This window comes from Poecilia latipinna, unplaced genomic scaffold, assembly GCF_001443285.1.
Source record: "Poecilia latipinna isolate Pla-1442-1.1 unplaced genomic scaffold, P_latipinna-1.0 Scaffold731, whole genome shotgun sequence".
Classification (NCBI taxonomy): Eukaryota; Metazoa; Chordata; class Actinopteri; order Cyprinodontiformes; family Poeciliidae; genus Poecilia; species Poecilia latipinna.
Window position 1 is genome coordinate 88610 of NW_015113347.1, and position 18264 is coordinate 106873.

The 18264-nt window shown below is 39.7% G+C and overlaps 3 protein-coding genes across 5 annotated transcripts in view; 2 read left to right on the forward strand and 1 right to left on the reverse strand.

The window, feature by feature from the left end:
* The first annotated feature begins 545 nt into the window (after positions 1 to 545).
* On the forward strand, positions 546 to 3777 carry ccng1 (cyclin G1). Its single transcript, XM_015045546.1, has 6 exons — positions 546 to 731; positions 1609 to 1866; positions 2079 to 2332; positions 2600 to 2678; positions 3382 to 3492; positions 3586 to 3777. Exons 2-6 carry the CDS (start codon positions 1609 to 1611, stop codon positions 3775 to 3777), a joined length of 894 nt encoding a protein of 297 aa, XP_014901032.1. The 5' UTR covers positions 546 to 731.
* Positions 3778 to 3908: 131 nt separating this feature from the next.
* On the reverse strand, positions 3909 to 7457 carry nudcd2 (NudC domain containing 2). Its single transcript, XM_015045547.1, has 4 exons — positions 7155 to 7457; positions 6094 to 6142; positions 5847 to 5998; positions 3909 to 4922 (listed from the first exon to the last, which is right to left on the reverse strand). Exons 1-4 carry the CDS (start codon positions 7341 to 7343, stop codon positions 4839 to 4841), a joined length of 474 nt encoding a protein of 157 aa, XP_014901033.1. The 5' UTR covers positions 7344 to 7457; the 3' UTR covers positions 3909 to 4838.
* A 313-nt stretch (positions 7458 to 7770) lies between these two features.
* gabrb2a (gamma-aminobutyric acid type A receptor subunit beta2a) overlaps positions 7771 to 18264 on the forward strand; it is a 56525-nt gene continuing 46031 nt past the window's right edge. The window contains exons 1-9 of one of the 3 annotated variants that reach the window (XM_015045545.1): positions 7771 to 7888; positions 7954 to 8060; positions 8167 to 8234; positions 9080 to 9300; positions 9420 to 9502; positions 9598 to 9741; positions 9968 to 10071; positions 16344 to 16437; positions 16815 to 16882. In XM_015045545.1, coding sequence (XP_014901031.1) covers positions 7842 to 7888; positions 7954 to 8060; positions 8167 to 8234; positions 9080 to 9300; positions 9420 to 9502; positions 9598 to 9741; positions 9968 to 10071; positions 16344 to 16437; positions 16815 to 16882 — 936 coding nt within the window. In that variant the 5' untranslated portion in view covers positions 7771 to 7841. Of the gene's footprint in view, positions 7889 to 7953; positions 8061 to 8166; positions 8235 to 9079; positions 9301 to 9419; positions 9503 to 9597; positions 9742 to 9967; positions 10072 to 16012; positions 16204 to 16336; positions 16438 to 16814; positions 16883 to 18264 lie in introns of those variants that run through there. The other 2 variants (XM_015045544.1, XM_015045543.1) reach the window with 2 other exon arrangements.

Below are 18264 nucleotides of genomic sequence, written 5' to 3' on the forward strand. Positions count from 1 at the left end.
GAGAACGGGAGTGGCCTTTTTTTCGGGGGGAAGGGGGGGGGGGGGGGGGGGGGGGGGGGGGGGGGGTTTGTTCCTGTTGGCCCAATATAAATGTTTTATTCAATATATTTTTAGGCACTTCCGGAAGTAAATTCTCCTTAATTTGTATTTTTGAATACTTTTTAAACTTTTTTTTTTTTAAACTGTTTACTTATGTGCAGGAACTTCAGAAACTTTGATAGTCTAAATAAATTAAAAATACAAAAAAGACCAACTCATACTATAAATGCTTTGTCGCTTCTTGTCATATATAATTGATAAAGTTCACATTAATCTCGTAAATATTGGTCCGTATAGCCTAATAAGTACAAGATAGAGCTCGGTTCTTTCTGTCAGGCTTCATTCAACTGTCATTGGTATTGAAGTCAAAAAGGGGCGGGGCTTAGTTTAGAGTGATTGGTAACCTGTCCAATCAAAAAAATTGACGTTAGTAGCCAGCCAATGAAAGCTCAGAATGTCTGGGCACGGTGTGGTTTTATTCCTCCTTTTTTACCTAAACTGTCCTTTTCCCCGTCGCCTTACGCCAAGGGTAGGGGGTGTGCATAGGCAGAAATTTATCTATGCTTAAAACTTTCTTTCTTGAAAGTTCATACTTACACATTTTTGCTTTTTGTAACTTTTTACACTCGCTTTCTAAGAGCGTGTGAAGATTTTTCTCTTTTAGTTCAAGATATTAAAAACAACTACTCAAGGTAAGTAAACTAACATTTTATTTTTTATGTATGTTGTTAAAATTATACTTGCTAAGTTTTAGTCACAAACCGTTCAACTTTTTTTCTTATTTTAGAAGTCCGAATAACAAACAACGCCACCAAACATGATTTGTAGCTAGCTTAGCTGTGGTAGCCACAATCGGTTCCGTATGATTTCTAGTTCACCATTTTCCCTACTTTAAAGTTTGTAATATCCACCTCCGTAATGTTGTCGGTGCTCTATATTTAAGTTTTTACTTGTATTTTGTGTTTTGAGCTGTGTTGCTCTGAATTGGATCTGTAACGGCGTTCAATCTCCGTTGGCGTGTGCGGCAGGGACATGTCCTGACATGACGCAGGAGCTGCCCCAGCAAGGCCCGATCCCTGTTCAAATAATCAAAATGTGTGAAAACTATGAGGGTAATGCAGGTTTAGGTACTTAAAAGGACGTGGGTTCAATTAAAGCCTTATTGGAAAATCTGTTCTCACACATCATAGATATTTATCCGTGTAATATTACCTATTTTCTAGTCCCGTTCAGAGGGAGACTTGCTACTGGATTACTTACAAATATGGAAGCAGCCCCCCTTTAGGTGTCCTGTGTCACGCCAAATCTCTAATTTGGTTCATTTGTATATATTAACGTTATTTCGAAGTTTTTTTAAAATGGTAGTTGTTATTACTGCTGTTTTTAATCAGTCTGAGTTGTTTTTACATTTTAATCTACGAGCCTAAGCCCCTAAGCTGTCTGTAAAAGTGGAACCTTATCTGGATGCAATCTGCAGGCTTTAAAAACGTTTTAAAATCAATTTTAACAAACAGAAGTTAATTCTTGTCTTCATCATTGAGTTTTGTTTTCCTTTTTTTTTCTATCTAGATGATTGACACAGTAACTGGAGCACAGGCCTTTGCAGTAAAAGTAAAGGACCTGATGGATCTGGAGGGCCGATGCCAACCCAAGCTCACTGGCTTGAGGCTCATAGAGACCGCCCAGGACAACGGCCTCAGGATGACCACCAGGCTGAGAGAGCTGGAGGTGAAGGACCTGCTTTATCTCTGCAGGTTCTTTGGCTTCAGCTCTGAGACGTTCTCGTTGGCGGTCAGCTTGCTCGATCGATTCCTCTCTGTAATGAAGGTTTGTGAATACTGTTGTGGCATGTCATGTTACTAGTAGAGATACACCCATTGCAATTTTGTAGTAATTATTGTTTTCGTAAAAGTAAAAACTAATCAAAGTAAAAATGGTCAGATTCTGCTCTCAAGACAATTTCTTGAGGCATCTCTATTAGTCCCATTAAATCCACTAAGTAGTTTTGCACTAAAGAGGCCTCTGCTTGTTACCTACAGATTCAACCAAAGCACCTGTCATGTGTTGGCCTGTGCTGCTTCTACATCGCTGTGAAGTCCTCAGAAGATGAGAAGAACGTGCCCCTGGCCAACGACCTAATCCGCATTAGTCAGAATCGCTTTACGGTGTCTGACATGATCAGGATGGAGAAGATCATCATGGAAAAGCTCTACTGGAAAGTGAAGGCCCCCACGGCGCTGCACTTCCTCCGTCTGTTTCACAGCCACATCCAGGAGCAGCTCGACGCCGAGAGGTTAGAACAAATAGTCGCGTTATCCTTAATAGCTTGTTGTGTAATGACAACAATCCCGTTAAGTTTGACAATGATTGAAATTGGCCCCCTTTTTTTTGTTGTTCACTCAAATACTTGAAAGTCAGATTTTCTTTTCAAAATCACTCTTGGTAAGCACTTTATTTGTTTTATTGCCATATTTACCTTTAATCCCCCCCCACTCAATTGACAAAGTTTGTTGTTGCATGAGGATTTTTAATGTGTTTTAATGTTGATTTATTTTCCCAGCAGGGAGATGCTGAGCATTGAGATGCTGGAGGCGCAGCTCAAAGCCTGTCACTGCTCCTTCATCTTCTCCAAAATCAAGGTAGGCTCAAAACGGATGTCCACATTTCCTGGTCTCAAGTATTTGCAGGATTATAAAGGAAGTTATATTGTTAGCAAGTAGCTTGCTGTAGTAATATCTTTATGTGGCTTGTTTATAGAGTTAAAAAAAAAAAAATCTACAATTACTGCCGTTGGAAAAATGGATGACGCTTAAACGTGTTTCACTCTTAAGTTTTTAGGTTTCAGAGTTGGTTAAATGCTGGCTTTGGTTCTGTTTGAACAGACTGAATGGTCTCTGCTGTTTTTATCGAACTTTTCTTTTTTATTTGCATTTATTTGATGAGCATGAGGTCCTTACTGGAAAAAAAAATCTGGAATTTGATTTCTGTGTTTTTCCACATCTGTTTAAGTATGAATGTACATAAGAGTAGGGAAAATATTTGTATTACCAGACTTTGTTGCATGATCCGTTGCCTAAACAATGTACCCATTATTCCATCTCTCCACTGTGTCCGTTCTTTTCTTTCATTTATTTTTGTCCGTCCAGTTTCCAGTTTTTCCTCTGGTAGCAAATGCAAACCCTGCCCTCTGAACAGACATCTCCAATAAATGCACATAATGTTTATATTTTAAGACGGATGTAAAGGACTGAGAAGTCTTAATTCTTGGAATTACAACTTGGGAAACAAAACCGTGTAGCAACCCTGTGAAAACATCTCCATTTATTTATATTTTCTCCACAGCCGTCTCTTCTTGCTCTGGCTCTGCTGTGCTTCGAGGCCCAGGAAGAACACGACCCTGAACACATGACCCAAATATCTGAGGCCCTGAAAAATCTGCAGCACCTGCTGAATGTGAGTTCTACTGGAAACGATAAATCTAGTGTTGCTCAGTAATGCAGTATGACCTCATGTGTACTGATTTCTGGCGTGCGTTCATGTGGATAGGTGAGAGACGGAGACCTGGTGTGTGTTAGAGCGCTGGTCGGGAAATGCCTGGCTGAATACGCCAACACCAAATGCTCCAGACCGAACAGCCAGAGACTCCGCTGGACCATCTCGGGAAGAACCGCGCGCCAGCTGAAGCACAGCTACTACAAGATCACTCATCTTCCCACCATCCCCGAGTCAGCCTGTTGAAAATCGGGCGCACGGATGGCCTTGCATGCAGGGAGAAATTCCTGCTGTATGGTCGTCCACTTAGTTTTCCTTGCAGATCTTCATTCTTGATAATGAATTTCTTTAAGGAAAATATGAAACCTTTAGGAAACTTTTTTTTTTTTCCCCCCCCACCTTTTCCAATAACAAGGAATACTGCTTTGTCAAATCAGCCAATCCACCCCTCCCACATCCTGTTAAGTTATACTTTCCTGGTTGAGTTGCCTGCACAGGTGTACAGTATGTTCTTGTTTTAATCCGTACCCAGATGATTTTGGTATGGGTTGCTGGTTTTAAGCTAAAAGTATTGAACCACCTAGGTCCTCAGTCCACCATGTGGAAGAGGAGGGAGAAGGATTTTGTGATCAGCAAAAATGGAACCAAGAAATCGGGCCCAAAATCCTTAACTCTCACCCTAGGTTGCTAAGCTGTCCTGAATGCACACTCCTACCCAAGGTGATGACTTTTTTTTTTGTTTTTTGGCGAAGGAAGTCTGGTTTTTAACCAGCAAAGTGAAGCTGGTGGCGATCCTGTCAGTTATTTGGACGCACAAAGCCTCCACAGTATAACTCGATTGGTTATAGTTGAAGAAAAGTGGGCACTGCCGTGGAAATGTAGGTCGGAACTTGTTTTGCATTTTCTTTACCAATTTCCCAGTGTAATACATTTTATTAGTGAGGAGAAATAAAACGTGTTCTGGAGTTCAAAATGGTCAAAGAGATACACAATCTGACCTTATGTTTGTGCACCTTTCAATAAAAATTTATTGAAAAGCTACACTTGAGTGCATTCTCATTATTAGAAGGCAATAAGTGTTTTTTTTTTTTTACAAGTAGTCTTGATTCTTCGTATTTTAGCAACACAACTTGTCAAACAAGGTCTACAAAAAGTTCCCTGTGACTGAGGCAATCCAGAAGGAGACACTGCTGTGAAGAGTCTAACTTTTCCACATTATGGTCAATCTGTCTGGCTGGAACCGATTTCCTGTTCTCAAAGGAAAAATAAAGTAGATCCGCTGCTGGAAGTCAGGAGAGAGGAGACTGTCACTGCTGTAAGCTGGAAAAATCTGGACCTCCGCCAGCAAAGTTTCCAGAAATCTCTGCCCCACTGAAGTCAAATCCAGGATTCTAGACAAATTAAAAAAAAAAAAAAAAGTCGCATACAGTTGATGGTTTAAGCCAGGGAATACATTTTAAACCATAAACAGTTTTTATAGTGTGTGTGTATATAGATTGTTTTAATGTTAAGTAGGACTTAAAATTCAAAAAGCAAAAGTGCTTTTGCCCTTCCCCAAAAAATGCCAGAATCATACGATTGTTGGCAACAACTTAGCTTTTTCAATAAGCAAACCTGGTGTAAATTAAAATTTACAATGGGTTACAAGATAAAACCCATTGAACCTGTGAAAATCTTAGTCCATCTAGCCTTTCCTTGTAGAGATTAAAGCATTGTGGCTAACATGGATGTACACACAACATGGATATTTTTGGCAACTTTTTTTTTGCTTGCATTTAAATAAGAAATGCATGATCTTAAAATCTTTCTTCACTTTAAGGTTATTTCTGACAACAATTTTTCCAGTTACATGGTTTTGTTAAAATACAGTCTTAAAAAAATATTGTGTGTAATCTGCAACTAAAAATCTAAAAGCTGTTACACCATGTCTATTTCACATATTGTCACTTTAGAACCACAAAATCCAACATATTTCTATTGGATTTCTTGTGATAGACCAGATTAAAGTTAGAATCTATGAATTGGAAAGAAACTTTTAGAGGATTATTAAAGTTTTTAAAGATGCACTGATACCATCTCAGTGAGACTTGAGGATGGAGTAGGGTAAAAAAAAAAAAGTACAAATGCTTTTGCATGACACTGTTATTCAGTGTAATAATCTTGTATAATAACTGTGTAGTTAATCTTCAGTATTATGTTACCATTCAAGCGTTTTCTTTCATTCATAAAAAATGCTTTACTTAAAGGTGTGTCTCCCCTTTACGCTGTCCTGGCAGCACCCTGTGTGTGTCTGAGTGGTTTTGGGTCTAACTGACCTCTCTCTGGAACCGCTCCAGCGTGAGCTTCCTCTGCATCTGGTCCTGGACCCAGGCATTCGCACAGTACTCGCTCTCCAGCAGCGAGGTCCAGCAGTTCCCTGCTTCTCTGTTCGTCTTCATCAGGACAATCCGGATTAGACATTTGTCCTCTGAAAAGGAAAGAGAGTAAATCAGGATGGACGGATGTTTTGAAACATTAACTTCAGGTGGAGTTGGTGAACGTTTTGAGGTGTTTGCAGCTCACCCAGCGTCCATGTGGCCTCGTCAGACACGGTCATGTCAAACAACCTTCCCTGGTATGAAAAACGCATACGTTATGTTTTCACGCAGCAAACAAAACTAGTATGACATTAGGACTAACGGATGGTTGTAACAAGTTACTACAAGTATAAATAGAAAAGTGTAAACTGGTCTTATAAATCATGTGAAATATGTAGATAAAAGGCTAACAAAAAATAGAAAACTGTCTTTCCTTACTTATTTGTGAAAGTCAAACTCATATCAAAACAATGCACATAAGATGATTTTTTTTTATTTGCTGTAATTTTGACAATCATGGCTTAGAAATAATACAAATTTAAAGTCAGTATTTCAGAAAATTTGAATATTACAAAAAGTTCAATAAAAGGTGTTTTAAAAAGGTCAGGCATCTTAAAAGTAATTCCACTTCTTGTGAAACTCCCAGAAATCCTTGAATGGATTTTACTTGACGCGATTTTCAAGGTTACGGCCATCGCTGTTGCTGGTCCACATTTCACTACCACATTTTTTCCTTCCACTCAACCTTCTGTTAATATGCTATAACATTTTAATTTTCTGAGAGGGTATAATGGATTTTCATCGTCTGTAGGCAATGATCATCAAAATGAAAAGTAACAAAGACTCACTCTATGCGGAATGAATCTACGAGTTTCAGTTTCTGAAATGAGTGACAAAAAAAACCCTGAACTTTTTCCAAACGTTCAGATTTTTTTTTCTTTTGTGGCTGTACTTGAACTCGCTGGGGTCAGTTTTAACACTTTACTCCCTTTCCTGGCATGTGTCTAAGGATTTCTTTTTGCTTGAATTTAAACAAGAAATGCATGGCCCTAAAGGTTTTATTCATTTTAATGTTATTTTTTTTCCTTTTTTTTTTTTTTTAGCTACATGGTTTTCTTTTTGTATTATTGCCATTTTTTTTACACTTATTTATGGTTAATTTTTTGTACTTTTGTACCTTCAGACCCAAATGTGTATTAGGATGGTTCTAAACTTGTCTAACTGAAGAAAATAATTACTCTATGAGACGAATACCTCGCTTCTTACCTTGAATATTTCCTTCCCTCTGACCTGCAGCTCGATGTCTCTGCTTCCTAAGCGGCACTTCACCTCTTTAGCAGAAGTCCCTGCAGGCACATGGACTTCGATGAAGACCTCCTCCATGGTCTGGTACCAGGACCCCCACGGTGTCTTACACGGGACAACCCCGCTCCTCTCCTCAAAGTGGACTGACATGCTGCCGCTTCCCAGCGCCTGACAACGCTTACTGGTTATACTGGTCACCGGTGCGGGTCTTTTTATCCGGAATCACAACAAACTTCAACTTCTTCCTCTCCATCTGTTTCCGGTTGAGTGTAGTCGTGTATTTATTTATTTTACCTGCAGTACCCCCTGCTGTCCGACTGCACGAACTGCACGTACGTTCATGTTTCCCGATGCATCATTAACAGGACACTCTCAGTAACCTTTGACCTCTGTTAGTTAGACTTGAATTGAGGTGTTTATTTCTTATTTAAATGACGCTGTAATTTTCTCTCAACAGCTATAAAGCGAATCCACGGTTTGTCTAAAAATGGAGTGGATTTACTAATCTGTTAATTAGATTACTGTTCTCGTCTCACTGCATACTATTCTTGAGTAGACGCTATAGCAACACAGAAAAGAGAACCTCTCTTGCACATATTTTATTGTTGATTAGAAAATTACAGAAAAAACTGATAATTGTTTCTGAAGATGGCTGCTGCCCCTTTATCCGCAGCTGCTCTAATCTGCTTGATTAGGTGAGTCTTGAATTTAAAATTGTTACAAGGGAATTTAAGGTGTAACTATCTCTATGTCTATGCAGTGTAGCTAATGCACAAGGAGGTGAAAAAGTATACTCAGACAACATCACTCGCATTTTGGATAGACTTTTGGATGGCTATGACAACAGACTGCGACCCGGTTCAGGAGGTAATTACAAAACTTGTTTTGTAATCTGAAAAATATAACATTCCCCAGTTACTGTGTTGTGCCTTTTATGCATAACACATTGGTGGTTTGTCTGTCATTGTTGTAGGTGGTATTACAGAGGTGAAAACAGACATCTTTGTTACCAGTTTTGGGCCTGTTTCAGATGTTGAGATGGTAAGTTATGCCTTGCAAAAAATATTATTTTTGAATACTACACGTTGTATTTTTCTTGTACAATTTATAATACAAAAATGATCACCCAAAGATATTTACTGTAGCTACAGCGATTATGGACAAATTCAAAGTTTGTCTAAAGAATTCATTCAGTGGTGATGGAGGTGGTTAGAGTATGTTTCCCAAAAATAAATAACCATGTTTAACTAAAACTCTACAGTGATTATGTGAGGTTAGACTTTGTATGTTGTATATTTTTTAAAGCTGTAAAAATAGAAAGGTCCAATTGATTCTTACTTGTGTAGAATTTATACACACAACATGAGTTTCACAGATACAAACATTCCTATAAAAGTGTTCAGGTTTAAGTAAAACAGTCAAAGTCCCAAGCAAAACTTAAAAAGACCTTTAGGACGGCTGGATAGATTTCCATCCACACAACTTTGTTAGATCACAAGAAGTGTTGTTTTCTCTGAAGCAAAATCTAAATAAATGAATGATGACTCAAGATGTCTGCTCAGTACTGAATATGTGCAGACTGTTAGGGTGCCTCAGTGACCATCTGCCATGTGACCATCTAATAAGCTTTAATTTGTCTGACTAGCCCCATAACTCCATTATTGATGGCCTTGAAATCAATATGACAACATGTCAGACAGCGAGAATGGCCGAATGGATTGATTCATGATTATGTGGGATGAGTGGCATCCATCATCGCTCATTATCTCCCCTCACCTTTCACTGCAATTTGAAAGCTCTATGCACATTATAGAATAAAGCCATGAGTTAGGGGGGTCATTAAAAATATCTGGGGTTTTTTGTCCACTAATGGTGTTTTTGTTCAGGAATACACCATGGACATGTTCTTCCGTCAGATGTGGGTCGATGAGCGGCTGAAGTTTGAGGGCCCCATTGAAATCTTACGCCTTAACAACCGCATGGTGGACAAGATTTGGACACCAGACACCTTTTTTAGAAATTCAAAGAAGTCCATTTCCCATAATATGACCACGCCCAACAAGCTCTTCCGTATAATGCAGAATGGGACTGTCCTCTACACCATGAGGTGTTATTTTGTTTTCAAGATATCTGTACTTGAGCTTGGATATATTGCAACAGAGTAGCAGCATATTTCAGTAGAAAACAATAGGAATTTAGTCTTTTGTGTTTGTATTCTGCTTATAGACTAACAATCAGTGCAGAGTGTCCAATGAACCTCATGGCTTTCCCCATGGATGGCCATGCCTGTCCTCTCAGGTTTGGGAGCTGTGAGTACAGCAGATGTTCTCAACAGAGCAAGCATCATTTAGTTGCCACCGTTTTAGACATTACACTTGATTGAATGAGCATGTTTTTCTTTTAGATGCGTACACCAACAGTGAAATTATTTTCACCTGGAGGAAAGGATTAGCGGGGTCTGTCGACTGTCCCAAAGAGTCAATAAGTCTTCTGCAGTACGATCTGGTTGGACAGATCTTGTCCAGTGAGATAACGAGGTCAAACACAGGTAACACATCCTATCAGTGAGGAGATTACTCTTCTTCTTTCACACTTCATACATGATGCAAGACCTTTGAATAAGAGGCCAAATGAGTATTCAAGTTTTGTTAAATACAACAAAGATTTAAGGTTCAGAAGATAATTTTTTTTTACAAGAGAACAGAGTTGTTATCATGTACTGCTCTGCTCTTTATTGAGCACTTCTAACTTCACACGTCGCGTTTATTTTCCAGGTCACTATTCTGTGCAGGTGGTCCACTTCCTTCTCCAGAGAAAGCCCGGCTACTACCTCATACAGACCTATATCCCCCTCATCATGGTAGTTGTGCTGTCGCAGGTCTCCTTTTGGATCAACAAAGAGTCCGTTCCAGCACGCACCGTCGCTGGTGTGCACCCTTCCTGTCGGCATCGTTATGCAATTAATGTCTGCTAATGACTGTGGCCAATAAAGTTTCATGCATGCTTGATTAACAAATATCTGCCTCTCCTTTAGGCGTCACCACGGTGCTGACCATGACCACCTTGAGCATCAGTGCACGGCAGTCCTTGCCCAAAGTGGCTTACGCTACAGCCATGGACTGGTTCATCGCTGTGTGCTTCGCCTTCGTGGCCTCCGCCCTCGTTGAGTTTGCAGCAGTGAACTACTTTGCCACCTTGCAGGCAAACCGCCTGAAGAAGCAGAGAGCCAGACAAGACAGGCTGGAGGTGCTGGCCGCTGGTAGTGACGATGACGACACGATATCTGTTAGTAGTTGAATTTCGTGACATTAAAAGATGGATGACTTTGTTTAGTTTTCAGTGAGGCTTTAACGAGACAGATATCCTGTAGCTGAATCCAAAAACACTGAAGAGAATGACAGCAGGAAGCCGTGGCTCCTTCTGTCACTAAATGAAGCATCCATCCTTCATGAATACACAATTTATTTCCATACAGTCTATTAAAAGAGAGAAAACTGATTTTCTTACTGTCTGATACTAAATACAATCTTTTCCTGTTTTAAGTCATTTAGAATGACCAACATTATTTATGTTTACCAATAATTTCTGGATTTGGGATTAGTAATAATTCTATTTAGATTTAAATGTATTATTTTCTTTAAATTCAGAAGTTAGCATACACCAACATTTTGTTATTGGGAAAGCCAATGTGATGGCAATGATTAAAGTTACTTATTAATTCACAACATTTAAGTTAACTGGAGGTTCAAACACTGGATGTACGTATTTTTTGGTTTTATGATTTGGATTGGATAGTCGAACATTATTCCTTAATAAATAAATAAATTATTTATTTTTTTTTTTTGCATTTGCTCAAGTTATATTAATAGTCAGAAATCCTTAAGTTTGTCAAGAAATAAAAATAGTATAAATCTTTAAGTTTCCAGACTAAACATTATGTAAATTCATTTAAAATATTTGTGCGTTATACTTATTCTTGATATACATCTGCAAAGTAACAAAAGGTGGAAAGTTTGCAGAGTTTTTTTTTTTTTTTTGCTCCACAAGAGCTTTAAAACAAGGCATAGAATACAAATCAGAACGCAAATAAGCATTTCTGTGCATTTCCAAATCATGCCGATTCCATTATTGACCCCATTAAGGGTCCCTCGCAACACAAATTTGCTGTTTTGTGCTTTCATGTGGAGCTACAGGTTTTATGCTAATACAATAAGCCACCACAGCGTCCTCCTGGGATCTGTCTCACGTGTAAAGCTCATGGTTGGATGTTTCAAAAATAGCTTCAGTGTGAGAACAGAGTACAAATCCAAATACTCTCTGTATCGCTTTGAAACCAGCCAATGAATTTCTAGAAAACTACCTGCTGCGCTCTACAGAGATGCTTGAATGTTATTAACATACGTGAATTTAACTGGCAGAATTCAACTCATGTTGAGTGCATTGTTTGTTTCTACTGTTTTTCTCTTATTGATATCCAAAAACTCAACTTTTCACCAATTTAATCTTCCTGCCTCCTTCCTCTCAGACGGACAGCAGCCACCGAGAAAGCCTGAAGAGGAGAAACCACTCAGTGAGCTGCAGCGATGCTGGAGATATCCCCCCAGTGCCCATTTTCCTCCAGCAGGGCTCGGCTTTTCCTCAAATCCCTCAGCTTGCCGGAACAAGCCCGATTGACCTCTACGCCCGCATCCTCTTTCCTCTGACCTTTGCCCTTTTCAACTTAGTGTATTGGTACATATATCTGACCAAAGAAACCATTGAGTCGGCAACGTGAGTCATTCTATTTTTTTTATGATACAATTTGGATAGTTTAGATTTTTACAGTTGAATTGCATGTTTGTTTGATTTAGCCAAACAAGTTATGATCAAGAAGCTGATTTACAAGAGGCAAGGCGGATAATGTAAATTAGTTTTAATATTTTAAATAAGAAGACATTATTTAAAATATGGCGGGTTTCTCTCACAGTTCATAACATTGTAATGTGTTGTCACATTACATCCCCAAGTTTCAGGGTTTCTTTTTTTTATGTATTTTGCATGACAGACCATCAAAAATTACATTACTGGGAAGTGAAAAGGAATGGAGATGTGAATTTAAACTTTTTACAAATGACAATTTTAAAAAGGGTGGAATGCAGATATACTGAGCCTCTCTGCGTTAGATTTTTTTTATATATACAATTCACTCATAAACTTTGACTTCACTTCACTTACCTCAGCTGGTCATACAGAGACAAAGATTTTTTTTGCACATTGCCCACTCAAATTGATGGGCAGCGTCTGTGATTAGCAGACCAGAAATGTACATACATCTAACAAAAACACACAGAAACTCTTTTTTTCTCACTGTCCTAAGCTGAATCAGATCAAACTTCCCTTATTTCGGTTCTGTTGGGATGATGAAAATCATTTCTATTTGCTAATTGCCACAGTAATGAGAGCCTCGTTCATCATTGTCTTCAAAATCATTGATGTCACATTTGGAGGCACGCCTGTGGATGTATTTTCAGGTCACGCCTGGAACACACTGCTCTCTTGTTTGACACAACGGGAAAATAAAATCAATCAGCCGAGATATCAGGAAGACAATTACAGAGCTGCACAAGTCTTATTAATGATGATGTTTGTGGATGAGTTAATGTGGTGGAGATAAAGATATAAGAATGCTTTTCCAAGAACCTGCACTGAGAAATGTCCCAGTTGAAAACTATGTTGCCCTTCTTCTGACTGCTTTTCACCCATTTGGAGCTGAAGCTTACAGCAAGTGAATTTTCTTTGCTGTATTTTGTTGTTGTTATTGTTATCTATAAGGCTTAGGTTTAGTGGTGTAAAAATCTTTGTGGGATTTTAAGTCAAAGACTTCAATTAGTCATTCAATTTGACCCTATTTCTAACGCTGAAACACCAAAACCAGCTGGAGCTATACAGAGGAGAATGATGTTAGGTTGCACCGACACTACGAATGCCTTTTCTTTTTTTTTTTTAATCATCTAAGGGGGATGGAGCTTGCAGCTAATTTAAGAAGGAAGCAATGCATCATATTTGCAGGCTGGCAAACCCCCTTTTTAATAACACACTTTCTCTGTGGGGAATAAGACCAACCAGAGCTCACTTTGTAGTTTATTACACAATGAACCAACTTTTTGCACTCATAAGTAAGCCACTTCCGAAGCATAAAGCTCCATGGCCAAGAAGGAAAATGGGAGCTAGAGTGTAAAAAAGACCGCAAGAAAAAGAGAGATAGAGAGAGAGAGAGAAAAAAAGAGACAGGGTGGTGGGGGGGAGATCTGTTATGTAACGCAGAGGAGTGCAGATCTGCTCATCATGCTTCTCATGTTGCTGTCAGAGAATATTTATGGCTGTTTTGTTTGTTTAATGTGAGAGAGAGGCAACATGGAGAGCATGGCAGCAGCTGTGGCACGTCCGTTCCCTGGTACGCTCCGTTTCCACGCTGCTACTTTTGAAGGGTGTGAGGATGAAGAGTGCCGAAGCAGAGCTGGCTGCAGCACACTGCAGAGAGAGCTTCTCTGAATGTGGAATAACGGGAGCTCACGTTTGTGATGTGCCGTCTTCTGGTCTTGCAGGGAAATGGATCTGAAAAACTGAGAAGACGTTGAGGGAGGGGGAGCACACATGCAGCCGGAGAGACCTTCAGGATCCATCCATCCATCCATCCATCCATCCATCCATCCATCCATCCTGTATCACCTCATCCTCCCCTCACTTGTGCTCTCATCTGACAGAGGAAATTAATCAGAAACTCATTTATCCTTCTGCTGCACATCTCTTCACCACACCGCCTGCAAGCGCTGACCACTTGCGTTTCTGATCTGCACCTGATGAGATGCCCTTTAACAAAGGGGTCCCGGTCACTTTCAACCCCACCGTGCACGGCGACCCCCTCTGTCCAAGACAGATGCTCCTCACGCAAGCGGGACGCACGCAGACCGAGGCAGCATCAAAAAAAGATATAATCTGCGGTGGCTGTAACTGGTGGTGATGCAACAGTGAACCAATGCCTTCAGAGGCCTGCCCTCTACAGAAGCACAGCTCCGTCTCTGCAAGAAGATCAAAGGCAGTTTAGAAGAGGCTCACATCCCCCTCCCTCACTGCTTCAAAAAAAAAAAAAGAACTAAAATATGGGAAAATGAATTGTGGGACCATGTTTTCCACCTCACCTTTCCTCCCTGGAGCTTCGCTGCTCTACTCACACTTTGTGATGTGCTGCAGTTTCTCACTAAATATTGCGGAAAAGAGTTGGATACATTGGTGGATTTTGGTATGAAGGGCATGGCACACTGCCCAGGGTGGCATTACATGGAGGGCAGCATGACTGTAAAGGATGTAATAAGATTTCTCTGTATATCGTACCACTGTAGTTGGTTCATACTGATGCTGATCCAACCAGAACTAGATGTTCTGCAGTGAACACTGTCTTTTGCGTTCCAAACTGCACAGACCTTCATATTTTTTCAAAACCCTTCTCTGTTTCTAATATTCAGGTGCAAACATTTGTTGGTGGCAAAAATGTTTTAAAAGAACAACAAAAAGTGGAAATTTTCTGAAACCCTGTTTGTGTTGTATATGACTGATCTAGATTTCCAGGGATTATTAAAAATCAGTGGCCTGATTACCAAATTTGTTGTACTTTTTTATTAAATTTCAAATGTAAGCTGAAAAAGTTGAAGATTGAGATCAGAGTGTGTACAAGAAAACACGAGCTGCAACTCTTTTGTGAGAATCGTTAGCCCCACGCTGCTTTAGCCATGCAAATGATTTTCTTTTGATTTTTTTTTATGCTTAATTTGTCTCAGAACTCAGAACTTAGAGGTGGGAATAATGTTTGACCCATTTGGGAACAGTTTACTGTAAAGTCATAAATAACAGTCAGATTTGCTAATTATTATAGTTACTTGGTGGTGCAAACTGATAATAGTGCATTTGTCCTAATTTGTTTTTTGTTAAAAACAGAAGGTGAATATGTTCAAATACTGTCCAAGCTCCTTGTAATGACTTATAAACATTTTATACCTGCCATCTTCATTACATTTTATATGCAAACAGTCATATTAGATACCAGGCTGCTTCACAAACTCCCACTTTCCCAGTTGGGATGCTGACCTCCTGTTGTTTTTCTGACTGGGAATTCTGAAAACCCAACTTTCATAGTCAAATGGATCGCACCATGCCATTATCACCACAATCTGCCAGAACAAATGCACTACGGTGTCTTTTGGTTGGAATCTAGCAGACATAAAACTGGAGGACAGAATGTCATTTCAGCAGGAAACTAAAATACTGCCACTTATGAAAGCGACATTCTGCTTGTGATACTCGGAAGTTGAACACTTTATTTATTTATTTATTTATTTGGCATTTGTACCATCTCATGTGTCCTGTATGAAAAGCTGAATACATAGACTGGTACAGACAGGGCTAATTCTAAGGGGTTTCCCAGTGGCGCTATTCATGTAAGAAGATCCACTGAATGAATAGTTGGATTCATTTTCTGTTATTGTTGTTACATGAAAAAAAATGTTGGAATTGGTGTCTGTAAATATCCTTTTTTTTTTTTTAAACAAACAAATAAATCAGAAGGAACAAAACTTATTCTAGTTGCTCCCTGAAACGCTTCACCTTGTCAGTGGACAAAACCATCTCCTTTGTAATAAACAAGCAGAGTACAACACAGATAAACGTCGCTCTGTTGTTCTTTCTTAACATTAATGCCCGCGTCTTCATTACGCACATCCAGTTGTCCCTTTAATATTTTCCTCTGCAATGGAAACGGCTCATCCACCATCATCTCTCTCCACTCTTTGATCTTGGACTCGCTGCACGCATGCGCCCCTCATTGGCTCCTCTGCACCGTCTGGAGTAAGTTGGATGTGCGCTCTCCTCACTCGCATCCAGAAGCCATCGGAAAAACTGTTGCGATGGGGAGGATCAGGGAAAACCACTTTGGGATTTTGACTTTTTCCCTATTCTTGACCTTCATCTGGGCTCAAAGGTAAATCCCGATTAAGCTTCGTTTTTACGTTTGATTTTTGCATGTGTCGCTTTGCGTGTCGTGTTTGATATTTATCATCTCGGGCTTTTTTTCCCCTTTCTTCTTCTTCACCTTTTTCGATTCTCCTCCTCAGCGTCAAGGATATTAAGGATCCGAGCAATATGCCTCTGGTGAAGGAAACAGTGGACAGGCTGATGAAAGGATACGACATTCGGTTGAGGCCAGATTTTGGAGGTAACGAATTTTTTTCTTCTTCTTCTTCTTTTCGCGCCCCTCCCGACGTGCGATACATGCTTAATGAATCGCAAAATCCGCTTTAATCATCCCTTCACAGTCAAATGGGCCTTGCCAATTAGGCGAAGAGAAATGATGAGCGTATTCCGCTTTGATGAGAGGCTTTTTAACGTGATCGATCCCGCTCATCAATGTTTGATTACCCCGCTAAATAAATGAAATTAACAGCATTTCAATTAAAGTGGGTGTCAGACGTGACGGCTGCTGCCCGGCCCGATGATGCACAGCTCTCCTGCAGCGTCACGGAGCTGTTAAATTTACATGATGGCAGAATTATTCATATCTCGTCCTGTATTAACGCCTTCTCTCCTCCGCAGGTGCTCCTGTGGCGGTGGGGATGAACATTGACATTGCAAGCATAGATATGGTCTCTGAAGTAAATATGGTAGGTGGATTTTTCTGCAATCATTCCGCTATTTTGTTTTTCTTCTTCTCCGTTTTTTCTTTTCTTTCTTTCTTTTTTTATTATCTGGCACGGATCTCCTTTTATCACCTTTTTGAAGTGGGCTACTTATCACGGCTCAGTTGGAGCCAACCTGAGGACATTTTTTTTTCCCATTTTCCCCAAACACATCACCTCCTTCCCTCTTCCCAGACTCCGCATTTGCTGCTCTGGTGTGCTGCTGCATTTGAATTCAAAACACACACTCACTGGCGCACTCGGACGCACAGCGCACGAAGAGCAGCCGTGTGTATTTGGTGTGTGTTTGATGTGTGTGTGCGTGCGTGTGTGTGTGCGTGTGTGCGAGTGTCCCCGCTTCGGTGGTGTAGGATAGACCTTGGTTGGTTGTGTCACTTTCCACTCTTGCATGAATTGTTCATTATTGAAACGTCATTTATTAGCTATTCCCTCATTAAAACAAACGTTGTGTATATGCTTTGCAAAAGCGGTCATGATTTGCAATGACAACAACTTGCCAACAGTGACACTCTGACACTTTGTTCCGGTTAACGCCCAGGGCGGCATACAGTTGGGGGCGGCAGGACCGCAAGTGCTAAAAAACATATATATATAGCTGAGTTTCATATTTAGCTAAAGACGCTGTAACTGATATCTGATGTGAAGCTTGTAATCTGATGTTAAAGTAAAGAGCAATTTCAAAGTGTCTTCTTTGAATAATCTGTACTTTGTTTGATCATATGTCTAAAATATTTAGTCTGGTCAAAATTACATTAATCTACATGTCTTTAAAAACACCATTTGAGATTTATCAAACTGCTATAAGGATCAACCCCACCTCCCCTTTATTTTTATTTATTTATTTATTTTTGCTGTTTGTACATACAGCCTGAGGGTTTAATTAGGGTTTGCAAAATTTTCGGTTTTAAAAGTTGGAAAATTTCAATGAAACAAACAGGAGTAAAACTGGGATGGCGTTGGTGCTGCGGTCTTTGGGCGGGAGTATAGAGCCGCCAGGGCAGCGCAGAGGCCCACAACCGGTCACAACGAAGGGACATTTACAGAGACCAATTAACCTAGCAGTCATGTTTTTAGACTATGTGAGGAAGAACATGCAGGTTACATGCAGAAAGGTCCCAGGATGGGGGCTCAAACCTTGGATCTTTTTGCTGCATTAGGCAATTATGCTGCCAGTTTGACTGCAAAATGCTATTATTATTATTATTATTATTATTATTATTATTATTATAACTGTGAATAAATTCAGGCAACAACAGATCAAAATATGTTTTAAAAGATTTTGTGCTTGCATGTATTGACAAAACAAGATTTCACACTGGAGCACATCTTTAGTATTAATCAATCAC